Below are 17,922 nucleotides of genomic sequence, written 5' to 3'. Positions count from 1 at the left end.
AGGAGATAAAGAGAGAGAAGCCCGTACAATGGGGGAAAAACTGTAAAAGTTATCAATTAACAGTTTCGGTCAAGTGCATTTTTAAAGCTTACAAACGTCGGTTTTTGTTTCAATTCCAATGGTAACTTATTCCAATGCATTGATCCAGAATAATATGTCAAACTTTTATGTTTGAAACTTGTAAGTCTTAATCAAAGGTAACACAAAATTTAACGATGAATTCCTTACGTTATAGCTGAAAGCTTTAAATTGAAACATATCAAGCAAATATTTCGGACAAAGCTTGTGTGCAATTTTATACATAGTTTGTAGAGTATGTTTATTTCGCTTCTTATCCAGTTTATCAATGGGTAGTGCTGTGTATAATAAGTCAGTTGGGAACCTAGCTTGTACTCTCAGTACTGCACGCAGTGATCTATTTTGAAGAATTTGGAGTCTTTTAATATAATATTTCTTTATAAAATCCTCCACACAACATCAAAATAATCTAATTTACTTTGAATAATTGATTTATAAAACAAAAGGGCAATATCATCAGAAATAAAAGACCGAATTCGTTTCAACAAGTACAAATTTTTCACTGTACTTTTACACAAATAATCAATAATTAGCTATGTTCATTCCAGTCAAGTGATAGGTCAACATAAACGCCAAGATATTTGCAACAAGAAACCTGTGTAATGGTTGTGTTGTTACTTACTATATTGATATGTTGCTCTTTAACTCGCTTATGTGAACCAGTCATAGCTTCACATTTATTGGAATTTAGAACTAAGTGATTACACTTCAGCCACTTAGATATGTTCCAGCTCTGTATTAACAAGACATTGGCATTGAGATATATATATATATATATATATATATATATATATATATATATATTGACAGGATATTATTTGTAACTCCAGTCCTCCTCAGCATTATGACATTCAATGTATGAACGAAAGAATAGGTATGAACGTTTGTCATGCAGTGACATAAGTATGGAAATCAAGTGCACTGCGTTTTTTTTTTTTTCGTTATCCGGTTTTGCTTTACAAAATCTTTTCTTTACTAATGATACAATGGGCGTTTTCACATTAGCCCGATGTTTCGAAATAGCGCGCTATTTTCTGACTTGGGAAGTTAAGAAATATCTCGAGCTTGGATTTTTATAGGGCTGATGTGAAAACCGATAGCGAAATAGCACGCTATTTGATAAAGTGAACACAAAATAACGCGATAATTGTATCGCTCTGATCGCGAAAATTGCTGAGTCCAACTCGGAAAATTTCTAAAAAAGCGGGATAGTAGCGCGCTATTTGATGAAAGGCGTTTTCACGTCAGCCCGATGTTTCGAAATAGCGCGCTATTTTTTGACTTGGGAAATTAGCCCAATCACGAAATAACGTGCTATTTGATAATGTGAACACAAATTAGCGCGCTTATTGTATCGCTCTGATCGAGAAAATTTCTCGAGTCCAACTCGAGAAATTTCTGAAATAGCGGGATAGTAGCGCGCTATTTAGGCGTTTTCACATCACCTCGATGTTTCGATATAGCGCGCTATTTTCTGACTTGGGAAATTAACCCGACCACGAAATAGCGCGCTATTTGTTAATGTGAATACAAATTAGCGCGCTAATTGATCGAGAAAATTTCTCGAGTCCAACTCGCGAAATTTCCGAAATAGCAAGATAATTAATGCGAACTAGCGCACTATTTGATAATGTTCGGGCTGATGTGAATAAGAAATGAAATAGCGCGCTAATTTGCGATCGCGAAAAATATCTCGAGCTTCGATTTTTACCGGGCTGATGTGAAAACGCCTAGTGAAAACGACTCGAGAAATTAGCGCGATGCATCCCATAATGCCTAGCGTGTGTAACCCGATTGATCGAGGCAAACTGCACACAAATCACGAGGAATTTTTGAGAGGGCACACACATTACTTATGCTGTTTGCACATAGTCAGCTATCGAATTAGCTAGACAAAAAAAAAAAAAAAAAATTCGGGCTGATTCTTTTCGGGCTGATGTGAATAAGAAATGAAATAGCGCGCTAACTCGCAATCGCGAAAAATTTCTCGAGCTTGGATTTTTATCGGGCTGATGTGAAAACGCCTAATGAAACTTGTCTGAGAGAAACATTAGGCGTTTTCACATCAGCCCTATGTTTCGAAATAGAGCGCTATTTTCTGATTTGGGAAGTTAAGAAATATCTCGAGCTTGGATTTTTATAGGGCTGATGTGAAAACGCCTATTGTGGAATTTTTGCCATGAGACAAACATTGCACAAACAGGGGGAGGGGAGAGAAAGGGAGGGAGGGAGAGGGAGATTGAAAGTGAGGTCAGTGAAGGCTCCCTTAATGCGGTAACGTTGTGCAGGTGGCGCTGTACTATTCCCAGGAAGGTTTTTCTTTTTTTTTTTCCTTTTAATAGGAAGGGAGAAGAAAAATGATTTCATTATTTCATGTTATTATTACAAAAGCGTGCAATAAGAATAGTCTGTGACGTAAGCCCTTTTGAGCACACTGCAACATTATTCAAGAAAATGAAAGTTTTAAAAATTGATCAAATAGTGCAATTACAAGTGGCCATATTTATGTTTTCATATTTTAAAGGCGTTTTACCTGTAACCTTCCATAATTTATTTGTTCAAAATAGTGCAGTCCATAGTTATAACACAAGATGTGTTAATAACATATGTTTACCTTTTTTGCAATATAAATTTTCAAAGACTACAATTAGATATTGGAGCTAAGTCCTGGAATGAGTTACCTGCTATTATCACAGAATGTCCTACATTATCATCTTTTAAACGTAGATATAGAATGTTTTTAATCCAAAGTGCAGCTGAATAATTATTGGGATATTTGCCTTCTTGCTTTGTTTTGTTTTGTCTTTTGTGTGTATTTTGTCTTTTTTGCAATTTTGTGTATAATTTCTAATGGTATAGATTCATTCTAAAAATGTATATCTTTGATTGCAATTTGTAGCCTCATTTGTAAGGGAATCGGCCTTGATAAGTCCTATATGGTCTTTTCTGATTCCCACGCATGCTAATTATAGCTGTTTGCATCATTCCTTTTGTTTTTTATGTAAACCTAATATGCAATATATGTTATGTCCATGTGCATGTACTTGTGTTTTTTGTATACTTTTTAGCATGTGGAATAAAATTGAATTGAATTGAATTTCATTTATAGTAAATGAAAGAACCAATTAAAAGTAATGATTTATGTTAATTTAGGTTTCAAATAAGCAAATGTATTTTCCTATACTCAAATAGAAAAGTAATCGTTTTGTTAAGTATAAAAAGATAAATGACATTATGATTATAATAGATAAATAGGTAGATTTTATTTTAGTGATTTAAATGTTTGCATGCAGTAGACGTACGAGAGTGCACGGACCTCGGTTTCAATGTACCATTCGTTCACAAAATGTGTGTGTGTGTGTGTGTGTGTGTGTGTGCGTGTGTGTGTGTGTGTACGTGTGTATGTGTGTATATATAAGTTCATTGTGCCCGTATGATGCAGATACATAGCTTATGTCAGGAGCTTTGATCTTTACAGCAAATTAGTTTTAAAAACAACCAACGTCGTCACTGGCTGTAGTTATTTCACGTCTTAAAGGAGCGTATAAGGCCTAAACAATCATATAGACCGGTAAAACTCTTTTTATTAAGATGCTCGAGATCATGAGTTTTGTTTCTCGTACAGTACACTGTATATTGAAATCTTAGAATCCCAAACACTGCACGCTACGTGTGCGACTTCACAATGCTAATGCGGCACATGAATCCGACTTTTAGGATAAAGATCATGGAATACAGTAAAGATACTATAGGACATTATGATCTAGAATGATACCGGAGGACTCTGGGTGCGAAAATATGATAGGTATTTATGATTACTTCCTCGTTGGCAAAGACCCAAAAAGCAAGGCAGTGGAGCAGTAATTTGCATTTGTAAGTCACAACTCATTATTTGAATTCAGACGGAAACAATATGCGCGAAGACTACTCATGTGTCTATGACTCTACGAGGACGTCAAGTCATACAGTAACAATGATGCACCTTCCTTTCACCTGTCAAACGGTGTATTCTCTCCAGGCTTTGCATTGTTTTATGCTGCCGTCATTGACGATTAGTCATAGAGACTGTTACCTTTGCTACAAGAATTTCATGCCGTTATAGCATTGCTCGTGGTAACTCAATACTATAAGAGGATGTGATTTTTGTTCGTTCGTTTGTTTGTTTTTCTTGTAAGTGATGAATCTTTCTCATTTACGTTAGAAACTGATTATTATTATTATTAAGATGTGTTTCATCGTCAAGAACGTAACAAATACACAATTTTAATGAATTCTATTTCACTATCTGCTTCCACAGAACATAACTTATAAATTTGTAACATAGTAAAGTGTATGATACGTTACCAATACTCAGAACATTTCGAAAAGAGAGAGAGAGAGTCAGAAACGGACAAAGGAAAATGAGTTGGTAGAGTTTAAAAATGTTTTCACTGATTTGTTTCCCCCCTTCTGTTACAGATCAGAAAATTAGAAATAGGTTGTAATATGCCAGAGGGGCAATTTGTCTCTGAGTCAGCAGCAGCAAACTTGGCTGAATTTCTATGTCGTCTGCCCCATCTTACACGTGCCAATCTCGATAAGTGTAACCTGCCAAGGACATTCTTCAGGACAATTGCCTCCCAGGCTTCACGCCATAGAGTAAGAATCAGTCATTGTCATCTGTTCAACACTGTCGTGTTCAAAATGGGAGGGGGGGGGGACGTCAATTACCTTGAGAGCGATATTTCGATTTATTTCACCATGCAGTTAAGTCTTTTCGTGGGCTTTGATTCACGAAATCCGCCAATCAAATATATGAAATATAATCGCATACTTCAACGATGTCAGTATAAATGGGTTGTAAAGTCAAAAGAAAGAAAGAAAAAGGAAACGTCTCAAGCATTAGCATCTTAATCATGTATAATATCAATCCATACCGACGCTCGACAATCAATGAAAGGTTTACAAAAGAAAATGTATCGAAATGAACACTTTTTTTTTTGGCAACGAAGGTGAATGTTCAAATTATGAAATGATTGTTCTGTCAAGGTGTATTTAAAGATAATAATAAAGTTTTGGTACCTCAAAATTTTCCCTGAATTTCCTTGTCTTAGTTTGTATTTCAGGTTAAAGTACCTTTGATATAACTAACACTGTGAGACTTACTGGCCCCAAAGTGCTCTCATGTCTTAGTAATCATGCAATTAACTGCACCCAGCAGCCCCATACGCAAACATTTCTTCAATTTGAATACTTACCAGAGTATTGAAAACAGGCTTTGGGCAACGTTTGGTTCTGCCAATAGTCCCTTTCTGTTCGAATTGATGACTGAATGTGACTCGGTCGAGAGGACCTTGGGAGAGCTACATACACTGAATACTATGGCCAGCACATGCGCACAAATTTCAAATCCATGAACGGATAAGATGTTTGTGTGCGCATGCGCTGGCCGTAGTATTCGGTGTATGTAGCTCTCCCAATGTCCTCTCGACCGAGTCACATTCAGTCATCAATTCGAACAGAAAGGGACTATTTGGCAGAACCAAACGTTGCCCGAAACCTGTTTTCAATACTTCAACTTAATTGGTAAGTCTTCAAATTGAAGAAATTTTTTGGATTATGCAGTAGGTTGATTTACCCGCGATACTAAATCTGTCATGATCCTGGATGCTACAATGCGAAGCCCCATTACGCTATGCGTATGGGGCTGCTGGTCGCAGTCAGCTATGCATATGGGGCTGCACGCTGCTGGTCGCAGTTCCATGCATGTATCATGCAATAATGGTTTCGTACAATATGTGTACTACCTCGCCGCCGTACGGCGGCGGCTCTGGTACGAAACTAGTATTGCGTGAATACTATTAGACATGAGAGCGCTTTGGGGCGAGTAAGTCTCACAGTGTTAGTTATATGGAAGGTACACTAACCTGAAACACAAACTAAGACAAGGAAATTCAGGGAAACTTTTGCGGTACCCAAACTTTATATTATCTTTAAAGCAACTGATTGACAAATTTCCCTACATCGACGTAATAAACCACTGAATCGACCAGTGATTTATTAGTAGCCATGATAAAAAAAAAAAGCCATGGGCGTACGCACTCGAGCAGGATTCGAACCTACGAATCTCGAATGATTACGTAGTACCAACACTTGCTCTCGGGCGAAAGCTCGGTGGTCTAGTGGAGATGACGCCTGTCCAGAGATCAGGAGGTCGTAGGTTCGAATCCTGCTCGAGTACATACGCCAATGATTTTTTTTTTTTTTTTTAATCGTGGCTACTACTAAAACACTAATCAATTATGTGCTTGTTTGCGTCAATGTAGGGCAATTTGTCAATCACTTGCATTAAAGGTGAATGTATCATTCCATATTGGTAAGAACACATGATTCAAATTGTAAGTATGCTGCCGTTAATTTAGAGAATATCAAAATCTACCTATCTATATGAAGAGCTTGCTTCCATAAGGCGCTGAAAAGTTATGGATTTAGCTCCTTTTAGAAGCAAGCTCTCTCTCTCTACCCCCTCTTCTCTCTCTCTCTCTCTCTCTCTCTCTCTCTCTCTCTATATGTGACCCTGCACCTCAAAACAAACAAAAAGTCGCCAGACATGAATTTTTAGTTAAGACCATATTCTGAAAGAGCAGACTTTAAGCTTTAAAATGATGTATAACTCAAATCAAATGGACTCTCCTAACCTATCTAAATATTGGAAAGAAAGCACAAACTCAGGAAAAGTGTGAACTGAGAAAAGAGGCTCTGAAGTACAGTGTCTATTCAAGCGCTTAATCTTTACCAAACCATGCTGGCTGTGCGATGAATGGGACAAAAAACAGGAAGTAAACCACTAGGGTAACAACAATCAAGGGATTATCAGATTAAACTGAAATTGAGCATGCCTCATTAACACATTCTGTCCATAATTAGTGCCAACTTTTAAAGCAGTAGCACTATCCTTTCAAAAGTTATTAGAGTTGAAAGTGGAGAGTGTGGACAAGGTTTTTCAGAAATGAAAAAGGGATTCTAAAGACACACCTAATCACACTATTCTACCAAAAATGTTCGAGACAAACTGTTAAAAAAAAAAACACACTTTCCTGCCCGTTTTATGATACCAAATTTTAGCATAATGTAAAAGAAGACCCGCTCTTTCAGAAAATATGAAAAAGTCAAGTTTGGCTAGGTTGACCTATTTCACTCATTTTCAGTCCTCACGCAAAATCAGTGTGTGCGACTTTATGTTCGTTTTGAGGTGCACTGTCACATATATATATATATATATATATAAGATATATATTGATATAGGATATGTGCCTTTTTCATATTTATCATCATGCCATAGGTGGAATGCATAACCATCGATGACAAGCCGTTAAGCGAGTTTCTGAGTGACTATCAAGGAGGCATAGAGGTATACATATTGTGTGTTCATCTTATAAATTATTATACATTATTAATGATGTACTAGCATTGCCTAGCTTAACAAACAGAAAAAAAAAATCGAATCAAATGCTCTGTTTTAAAAAAATTGCACACATTTGAAACCATTCTATCTAGCAACCTCTATATGAGACAATTTCGTGCATTTTATTTTTGATGGCCATATTTTTCTCTGTAAAGGCTTTGTGTTGTGTCATGCTGTGATGACGACATCATGTTTGGCACTAGTTTACGTCTTGATAACCCGTCCAATAACTTTATTTATATTGCATTGTTGTCGATCATAAATGCGGTCCGCCCATTTTTATTCACAACTTAATGTTTTACATTGCTTATCTGCCAGATTGCACGAAGACAGTATCACGATTTGGCCCGTGGCTTTTTATGAACCATTGCGATGTTCATGTCAGGGCTCACCTTTAGAGGCAACTGCGAAAATGTTTCAACCTCAATTCACAATGGGTACAAACACGACATTAGGAAATACGGGCGACTTCAAAAGTGAATTATTGCAAATCGCTACCAAAAACGTGCAGGGCCCAGTTTCATAAAGCTGTTCGTAAAGTTACGAACAACTTACGGGCGACTGGTGATCAGTTCTGATGTGCCATACTTATCAGAGTTTCAATAATTCAGCACAAGAACTGATCACCAGTCGTTCGTAAGTCGTTCGTAACTTTACGAACAGCTTTATGGAACACCCCCCTGAAGCGATAATCGGCAAAAGAAGAAAAATGTATATTTTTGATTATAAGTACGTTTCCTAGTCGATTCAGACAGTTTATTCTCAGTAGCTACTTTCCATTTGTTTAGGGTAGTTTAAGAAATCTCATTTCGATTTGCAGTCTTAATCCAGTACAATGAATTATTTCTATTACATATACTGTAATGGTGATCAGTGAAGTGAAACAAGAAAAAGTAAAGAAAAGAAAAAATGCAGAAAAAAAAATGTTAAAATAAATTAACGTTGCATTTTATACTTTAACACTAGATATATCCGTCTCATAAAAAAAAAAAAGAATCTACTATGATACCTAGGCCTACATATTATTTTTTTTTCTAACGACGTAATGTCAGTAAATATAAAAGAAAAACAAAACAGTAAACAAAAGTACATAGTACACATGTGTTCCATTCCAAAATTACCGAGTACTAGTAATACTTAGTATGAATTAGAAGAGATGTATTAAACAATATAGAACGGGATGGGAGGCATAGAAATATTTCAGTCAGTTGTGTATCATGATGGTTTAGAAGTATTCATCTCTAGCAATTTCTAGCTTCGGAAATGACGTGAATTACCCAAAAGCGATGATATCGAGGTCAACTCGTATGTTGTTGCTGAAAACATTCACTTCTCTAGATCTTCGCGACGTGCGCTTCTGCCTGCGCAAAATGTAAATGAATTTAGCCTTCCTATTTTGGTCATTTCAGATTTGGGAAAAGGTAGGTTGCTTATTTCAGTTCCAGATATCGTAGGCAGTGTAAACAATGAGGGATATGTTATTTTGAGCGACGACATGCAACACCGCATATTTGCGTGAAATATGCAGTGCGAAGTTCCATAGACGAAAAATTGGTTGAACTTTACAAATGATATCCAATAAGTTGCGAATGAACAGTAACAATGTTGACGATAAGAGTTCACATAAACGAAATTATACCTTATTTGGATCAGACGAAAATTTACAAGTCATCTATAACTATCTGACAAAACTTGGTCATTGTGTTCAATCTTCTCTCACTCTCCAATAGACACTCAGTGACGGAAAAGGCTCAGAAGGCGAAAGCAGCCGCGAAATTGGCCAGGGTTCTTGGCAAGAAAACTAACTCTCCCCGGATGAATATGAAACAAACAGCTAATGCAGCATGTTACTAATTGCGGAGTTGGTCTCTTGAGAGGACCAGAGAAACGATGGACACATGCAAGAGAAAGAAGAGGACAAACCCTGAGAACAAAGTCATTGCTGGAGACATGTACTAACCACGGCTTAACGTCATAAAGAAGAGTCGCAACATTCGTAGACATTGAAAGACAAGAACCCAAGTGGGGGGGGGGGGACGGGGAGGTGGCAAAGAAGTGAAGAAAGGAAGTAAGGGAAAGAAGAGTATGAGAACAAGGACCAGAAAAAAAAAATGGCGCTGGCAGAGAAACATTGAAACACTATTCGAATCGGAAAAGAAAAGCAAGAAGAGACACGAATCAGCACGAAAGGAGGACAGGACGTATGGCACTATATAGTGAAACATCGGGGGAAAAATCATTCTAGTGAGGAATCCACGTGCTGGATAACGCCAAAACCAAGATTCAGAAAGCCTCAGTGAGCTGAGCTGGATGAATTACAGTCAACCCCATTTATAACGACATCCTCGTGACAGGCAGTTCTCTCTCGTTTTATCGAAATTTCTTTAAAACCGAACAAATAAACAATACAGAAAAAAAAATGAGCGGATAATGTCGGGGCGTGAATTTTGTACCACGTTATAACTGGAGTTTCGTTATTACCGTGTTTGTTGTAATGAGAGTGCATTGTAGTAATTGTGGAGAGCTCTATCGATTTACTAGAGGCATGTGCCTGTAAACTAACGAAAGTTTAAAAAAAAAGGAATATAAAACGGTCAAAAACTGAAATATGACAGGCACAATCTTGAGTCACTGGTCCAACATTGTGACAGTAACTTTCGAAGATGTTCTTTTATGGTTGAAAGATTAACGTTGTTGACCGGTCTTGTAGATATATTTGTGTTTCATCTGTTTCCTTTACTTAGTATTGTTTTCATAAGTTTTCGTATTAAGTAGAGCCTAGAATAATTATTTTGTTTTTAAGGACTATGTACTTCTGTCATGCACAATGATCAATTATTTATCGCTTTTCAAGGAGCAGGAATACGAACAGCAAGCAAGGGCTTGAGCTAGTATTGTAACTCCGTGGGTATAAGAATACCGAAAAAAACAACAACACACACGCATGCACGCACGCACCTACACACACCAGGCAACCTACTTAACAATATTACATTGTGTATATAGAAGAGCAATGTGTTTGAATGATGTTCCCAATGTATTTTTGTTCGCACGTGTCCACCTGTGGATACAAGATCCATAGTAAAACTTCTTGCATTGACATCTCACAAAGTTGTAAGAAAGTCAGTAAAATTTTAATAATTGGCTCATGGATTTGCATTACATGCAGCATTTGATTAAAACTTTTAAGTAATCTTCGAATTACTTCTGATGAGACGAATATTCTATAAAAAAAATAAAAAAAAAACAATGACAACATTCCTGTCTAGATTGTTTTGACATGCTGAGGCATTTTTAATTGAGCTGTCTATAATGCATGTATTATAAAAAATAAAAAAAGGTGTTAATTGTTGTTTGTTGACCACGAAACTTTGTGTACAGATTGTAAGGATAGCCCCTCGTAGTTCTTGGATATTGCATGCCAGGTGTCTTGCAATGGGACTCTCCATTATCATTCTATATAGCTCATAGGATGTTATCACCTTTTGTCTTCTTCCTCGTTATGTATTATTTTAGTGGAGGCTCGTTGCGTTTTGAAATGTCATAGGGATTGCTTCCTTTAGGACGAGCTGTCAGTCCTGCTTCGGGATTAGACTTGTCATTTTGTGACTGGATGAACACTCCTATTATGAGACAGTAAATTTGACTCAAATCGAATGAACCCAATTAAATCAAATGATTCACGGAACTGTTCACTCAGACACGAGAGTAATGTCATGTATCGTGCAGTCTGCATGTGCAATGGAAGTGTGGGTTTACATCCTGATCGAGAAATGATGATGGGTTGGTACCTTTATCGCTTAAAAAAACAGAAAAACAGAAAAAAAAAGGTGTATTTGGGCCTCTCCCGATTAGTGAAATCAGGTTGGCACCGTGCTCGAAAAATGGAGTTGGGTTTAAGCCTTGCTCGACAAGTGAAATTAGATTTAGACACTGCTCGAGCAGTGCATTTTTGATTGCACCTTGCTCGGGAAGTCAGAATTGGTTTGCAATATGCCTGAGAAGGGAACTTGCTTTTATACTCGTTTGAATCAGTGAACCTATATTTCATTTTAATGCGAGTCATATCCGACTCAGATGGCCTACTATTGCTTCATCGAATATCTAGAAAATATTCTTCTCGTCAAAATCAATTTGGTACCCGTTCAATCATTCAGTATAAATACACAATCTTAGCTATATTTCATTATTGCAGTTACGATATGAAAATACTATGATTAATTCTGAGTCATTATGTGTTGTTGAATTACGCTTTTCATAACTTGTTTCTAATGACTGGGACGTCGATGTTTCTGGAAATTAGCATTGCTGTGGATATTGCGTTGTTTGTTAAAAATGTACAGGAAATGAATATTGGTGTATATTCGTGTGTATGTTTGTTAATTTAAATTTCCATGTTATCAAGGTAGCCTGTAAATGACTTTTATAACATTGTGTCCGTTATTTTGTTGCTACGATCATATTCCCGAGTGTATGTTGTCTTCCTTCAATGTATTTCAGAAATTTATTTTCCATTTCTTCTGCACATTCAAAAACACATTGAAAAGCTACAGCTGTATTTCCCGATAAACATTTGCATGTCACTACCCCCATGTATTTACCTCCCTCTCTTTCTCTCTCTCTCTCTCTCTCTGTAGTCTTTGTATGTCACTGTTGTCTCTTATAGTCCTATTTACATATCAATTTGTTCTCTGTATTGGGCTTCCGTTATGACAAGGGCTGTCTGTTCAGTAGGTCCATCCATTTTTCATACAGTACGTATCTGTTCTCCTGTAGGCGATTTATTACACTGTTTTGTTATGTCAATGATGTATCATAATTTTTCGCTATTGTTTTACAAAGTTTCTTTTTAAATTTTCCGCTTATAATATGAATGTATGTGTTCTGTCGAAAAATGTGAATAAATTTCCATTGAATTGAATTGAATCTTAAAGAACTCGTATCATAATTCGTTTTACTGATTATTTGTAGACATGCATATTATGCATGTCTACAAAATTAGTAAAACTAATCTCATAATGTTGTTAAGAAATTAATATCGGCTGCCTCGAGGCAGTATATGGTTAGAATAACGATGGGTATGGTTAAAAATTTGCACATAGGTGATTTCTCAACTTATGCAAAGACTATGGCAATGCTATATAAATATGCCAAGAGTGGTAACACCCCATCTCCGGCGAATCAATGCCAGTCTGGGGAAGCCTGAGCAGAATTCAGTCGGCGGAAGTTGTATTATTCTTACTGAAGGAAGTGGGGAAAACTTGTGACCTCACAATGCCATGACCAATTAGAATGGAGGATTCATCGTATGATGTATTTATTATATCATAAACTTTTTATATAAAAATTAGAGAAACGTCATAACATGTCAATTAACATAATTACTTTCTATATCATGCCCAATGCCCTAAGCTCAGATCTTTGCTCTTGTTGGTCGTATTCAAACCCTTCTAACCAATCATTACGCGCCAAATCAGTAACAAGGTAAGGTGGCTCCGTAGGTAGTCATAGTGTATCTCTCTACACCTTCCTATCGAAGAACTCGTGGAGAGCGTGCTTAACTCCCCTTGAGTCTTTCTGAGTAATGAAGTATGCTATGTCCTTCTTAGTAAGAAGACATCTCTATCCATCTGATTGGATGTTGTGGTCTCGTATTTGAGAGAGTCTCACGCCATGCATGCACGCAAAAGATCCCGCTTTAATGCATTGCAAAGAGCAGGGTGCATACTCCGGTGAAGTTATCCACACCAAGTAGGTCCTACTCAACCAGACTGTATAAAAGAGCATTATTATAATCAAACAATGCAGATGAATGGACTATCCTCCCATCACGTACAGATGGCTTCCAAACAAACAAATACAAAATAAGTAATATGACAAATTAAGCGTTGATCGTTACCTCTCTCTATCCAGTAATTCGTGTTTGACATTCAGACATCAAACACACACACACACACACACACACACACACACACACATATATATATATATATATATATATATATATATATATATATATATATATATATATATCAGACAAACACAGACATGCATACCCAAGAGATATCAAAATAAACACAAATTAAGCCTTTTAAACACATTTACATGAAGCTAACTTTACCACTGTTTGCTTGGATTACGGTACTATACGCATACAGCAACAAGAGATGCATTGAAAACGACGATTTCTATTTTCTATTGTTTGTTTGTTTGTTTTTTATCCCGAAACAAAAAACAAAAACAATAAAGCAAACAAACAACACAAAATTTTGCTTTTTTTTTATTTCAAATTCAAAAGAGTCATGTGTCAATGCACAACAGATGATTCGTTTGCCCTTACGAATGTATGCACCTCTTGGCCGGGTACAGGACTGTATATACTATCAAATGAAAGGCAATGTTGGGTGCATCAATAACCTAATGTGATTGTACCTCTCATACTTTCTTAATATCGTTTTGTAATCATTTTGTGTGTGAGTGCTTGTTTGTTTTGTTTAACTGTTCATTCTCGTCACAAGAGAGAGGGAGACAGAGAGAGAGAAAAAAAAAAGAAAGCCAGGCTTATTTTTAATTGTATAGTGTTGTTAAGAATGGGTACTTTTGTAATGACGAAATTTATTATCATACGAATCGAGAATGCTGCTGTATTGATCATTCAAGTCCGAAAATAATAATGATAACAAACTAATTCGAAGTTATGTAGGAGGTCCGAATCCCCTCCTGTCCTGGCAGAATTAAATGAATGATGAAAATTTGACTGAGCTGCACGTTTACACACACACACACACACACACACACACACACACACTGAAAGACACAAGGATAATATACTATCATACAAAGATTTCGATAATCATATCGGCCACTAATCTGATATGGCATGGCAAGAAATCAAATAGAAGTTAGGATTCTTTCCCTAACATGGCATATTTGCCTGATCACATGATTTCTTTACCGGTCTTACATTTCCTAAGGCAGTTACGACTGACATTAGTGCTTCATGAAAACATGAAAAAAAAAACCTGTGAATTATATATTACGTCTTTCACATCATGTGCCTTTTTAGAGCATCTTCTTTTCTATTGGTTGGACATTATCATTTCATGTAAAAGGTCAAATTTCACATTTTCAAATGTTCAAATTTGACAGAACAAAGTCTATGATGTGTGATTCTATTCAAACACTTAGCCGAGTACAAAGTCAATGTTGCTTATAATAAAAATTATTATACATGATTATACATTATTATCATGTATGTTAACATTATGCTAATTTAATGCAAACGCCAAATCATGAACGTTAGTTTAGTATCAATTCAGACAGTTTCTGCTTGGACACCTCTACACTGTATACCTACACGACACATTTTTATAGATAAAGTCAGAGCGTATTGCCTATCTAGGCAGATTTATCTGCAAACATGTTTTCATCATAATTGTTTGATTCCAGATCAACATTATTTCAGAAGTAAGTTACAGATAGTTCTGGATATATTTTTCTTTTAGCATACCTTTACACACAAATGATAAACATTAATTGAATAATGATCTTCCGGCTGGCGTGAAAACATACAACACGTACACACACACACACACAATCACACACACACACACACACACACACACACACACATAAATCATGAGCGTTCATATGATAATCAATTCTGTATCTTTGCGCATTTTTTCTTTTCCTCATGATTTCAGTAAAAAAAAAAGCAAATGAATCTAAGACAATCAACGTCGTAACACCGTACAGGGATCATGATATTACATTTTATGAGACCTCGAATAATGATATCACTTGAAGGTTTTCAATTACTGTATGTGATGCTTTCATTTTTATCACATAATCGTCAAAATGATTTAAACTAGTTAATTTATTGCAGGCGCACTGTTGAAAGCCCCCTCTTTCACAGACTTTGTGAGAACGCACATTATCTTCTAAACAAAACTTACTCTCGAAAAAAAAATCGATTGAAAATATTCACTCTTAAAAGAGTGAATACAAAAAAAGAATGGATTTAGAGTGAAATTGGAGTGACTTTTGAGTGAAAATGTTCAATTTCACTCATTTTGAAGTGACCTCAAGGATCACTCGAAGATTTTGGAGTGATCCCTGAGGTCACTCTACAACGAGTGAAAATGAACATTTTCACTCAAAATTCACTTCAATTTCACTCTAAATCCACTCTTTTTTGTATTTACTCTTTTAAGAGTGAATATTTTCACTCGATTTTTTTTTAGAGAGTATTAGAACACTTTTTTTTAAATATCGTTGTTATTTGCTGATTAAAATTTCGGTGCCAGTGCTATGTATTAGTATCATAATAAAAAAAAAAAAATCCTGAACTTGAAATCACTCGGTGTTGTGTGTCCAAATATCTTCGTCAGTGGTTCATGTAACCATAGTGTTGGTATCGATTTGAATATCGTCAGCCGAGCGGAATTCTGCTATTCTTTTTTTCGTCTTCTTCTTCTTCTTCTGTCTCTTCTTCTCCTACATCTTTTTTTTTTTTATTTTCTTCTTCTTCTCCTCCTTCTTCTTCCCCTTACACTATTTTCTTTTCACGTACTTTCAGCGATTTACGTACTTTCCAACTCATCTTCACTAAGGCACCACAGAAAAACCTGATAGAGAGATATCTTCGTCGCGACGATGTCGCATTGTGCATGTTCGATGATTTGCATATGAACAGGCGTCACGTGCATATGAATAAGCAACCGTGCATATGAATACACGTACTTTCTATTCATACCTTTGTTTATTCGTCCCGACGATAAGCGACGATAGAGAAAGGATTCCCTTTCACTAATCGTCGCTCTTCGTCCCGACTTACTAGCTATTTTCAAGGTTCGGCTTCTATTGTGCCTTGCGTTTCTTTTTGTTAAAAACGTCGCATATCGTTCCCGACGAATCATTGTTCAACCGTCGGGAAACGCTCTGACTATATGGCTTCGTTTCAATGCCGTTCGTGTTCAAGTTTATGTTTTGTTCAGCTTTACTTGTCACAGCATAAGCCCGTTATCCGTGTGATCTAAAACGTCGCATATCGTCCCGACGAATTACCATTACTGTACCACCGAAATTCCGTCTCTGTTCCATCGTCGAGCAACGTCCAAAACGCGTGGCTACAGCTAATCCGCTGGGTGATATGATTCGCAATGCCGAGTACGATAATGAATGGGAATTCTTGTGTTTTCACGAGAAAAAAAAAAATTATTCTCGCTGCTATAGATAATTGTGAATAACAGGCTGACTTTCCGTCTGTTGTGCAAATGGTAGTTACGGCGATGTGAAAGGAGACTTGACCGCATTCGATAGACATTGAATTTGTATTATCTTGTCTTTACGCGTAGGAAACACGGCGGAGAGATTTTGTCCGGTTTACAAACGAAAACTTGACCATCGTTGCAAAACTTATTTGATGGTCGCCGTTCGTTGTCAAACTCCGACAACTTCTGTCATATCTTTTGCTGTAGAATACATTGATTGTTTTTTATTTGACACAACATTGAATCAAATATTTGTATTTTAACAACGTGTTTACCTATTTATTCTGTTGCGGCATTTACTTCCACTGGTCGTTGGCCTTCGCGTGGTTGTAATCATTGTTAACATTTATGTCGTCTTGTAAAATTTTAGAGCGGGCGGAGAGATTCTGTCCAGTGTTCAAACGGGAATTCGACTGCAGAACTTGTTTCAGCTGTCAATCCCTGCTGACTGTTCTCATTGTTTGTTATGCTAAAAAAGGGATATTGATTTCATGTTGTCAACATACCAAAAAATGTCAGCTGCATTCGCCTTTTAACCTTACTGTAAAGGCGGATTTTTTTTTTTCACCCACTTTGCGCAACCAGAAACTAGCGCAAAAAGAAAATTATGCGAATGTTTTCACTTGCCATTATGTTTCAGGAGATGATGTCTAGGTTTCGGTCAAATACGAAACTCTCTTTCACGGCCGAGTGCGAAGAATTGGTCACTAAGATGGTTGATGGTAGCTACTACGACTTGTAAGGAAACTTGACTGTTATCGAATTAATTGTTAAGCTTCAGGTGGAGAGATTTTGTCCGACTTCCAAACGGGAACTAGACTAACATTCTTATACTTATTTCAGCTGGTTGTCTTTCTTTGTTAAACTCCGTTGACTTCTGTCATTTTTGTAGCTGCATAGAATACATTGATTTCTGTGTTCTTTGACACATCATTGAATCAAATCTGTGTATTTTAATACCAGGTTTACCTATTTACTTTGTTGCGGCATTTACTTCAACTGGTCGTCGGCCTTCGTCATGGTTGCAATATAATTGTTAAAATTTATGTCGTCCTGTAAAATTTTAGAGCGGAAGGAGAGATTCCGTCCAGCTTTCGAACGGGAATTCGACTGAAGAACTTGTTTCAG

The 17,922-nt window shown here is 36.6% G+C and overlaps 1 protein-coding gene and 1 non-coding gene across 2 annotated transcripts; both read left to right on the top strand.

The window, feature by feature from the left end:
• Positions 1-4,563: 4,563 nt before the first annotated feature.
• Positions 4,564-9,327, top strand: LOC140235709 (uncharacterized). Its single transcript, XM_072315723.1, has 3 exons — positions 4,564-4,716; positions 7,400-7,468; positions 9,253-9,327. Exons 1-3 carry the CDS (start codon positions 4,564-4,566, stop codon positions 9,325-9,327), a joined length of 297 nt encoding a protein of 98 aa, XP_072171824.1.
• Trnas-aga (transfer RNA serine (anticodon AGA)) lies at positions 6,227-6,299 on the top strand. Its single transcript has one exon. It is a non-coding gene; the product is annotated as a tRNA-Ser (tRNA).
• Positions 9,328-17,922: the final 8,595 nt, after the last annotated feature.

The sequence above is a fragment of the Diadema setosum genome, chromosome 12 (assembly GCF_964275005.1).
Source record: "Diadema setosum chromosome 12, eeDiaSeto1, whole genome shotgun sequence".
Taxonomy (NCBI): Eukaryota; Metazoa; Echinodermata; class Echinoidea; order Diadematoida; family Diadematidae; genus Diadema; species Diadema setosum.
Note: the sequence above shows the minus strand (reverse complement) of the source record. Positions and strands in the feature narration are given on the sequence as shown.

Coding starts and splice junctions, on each gene's coding strand:
- LOC140235709 (XM_072315723.1), top strand. CDS start 4,564: ATGCCAGAGGGGCAATTTGTCTCTGAGTCAGCAGCAGCAAACTTGGCT. Junction 4,717..7,399: donor CCCAGGCTTCACGCCATAGA/GTAAGAATCAGT, acceptor ATCATGCCATAG/GTGGAATGCATAACCATCGA. Junction 7,469..9,252: donor ACTATCAAGGAGGCATAGAG/GTATACATATTG, acceptor ACTCTCCAATAG/ACACTCAGTGACGGAAAAGG.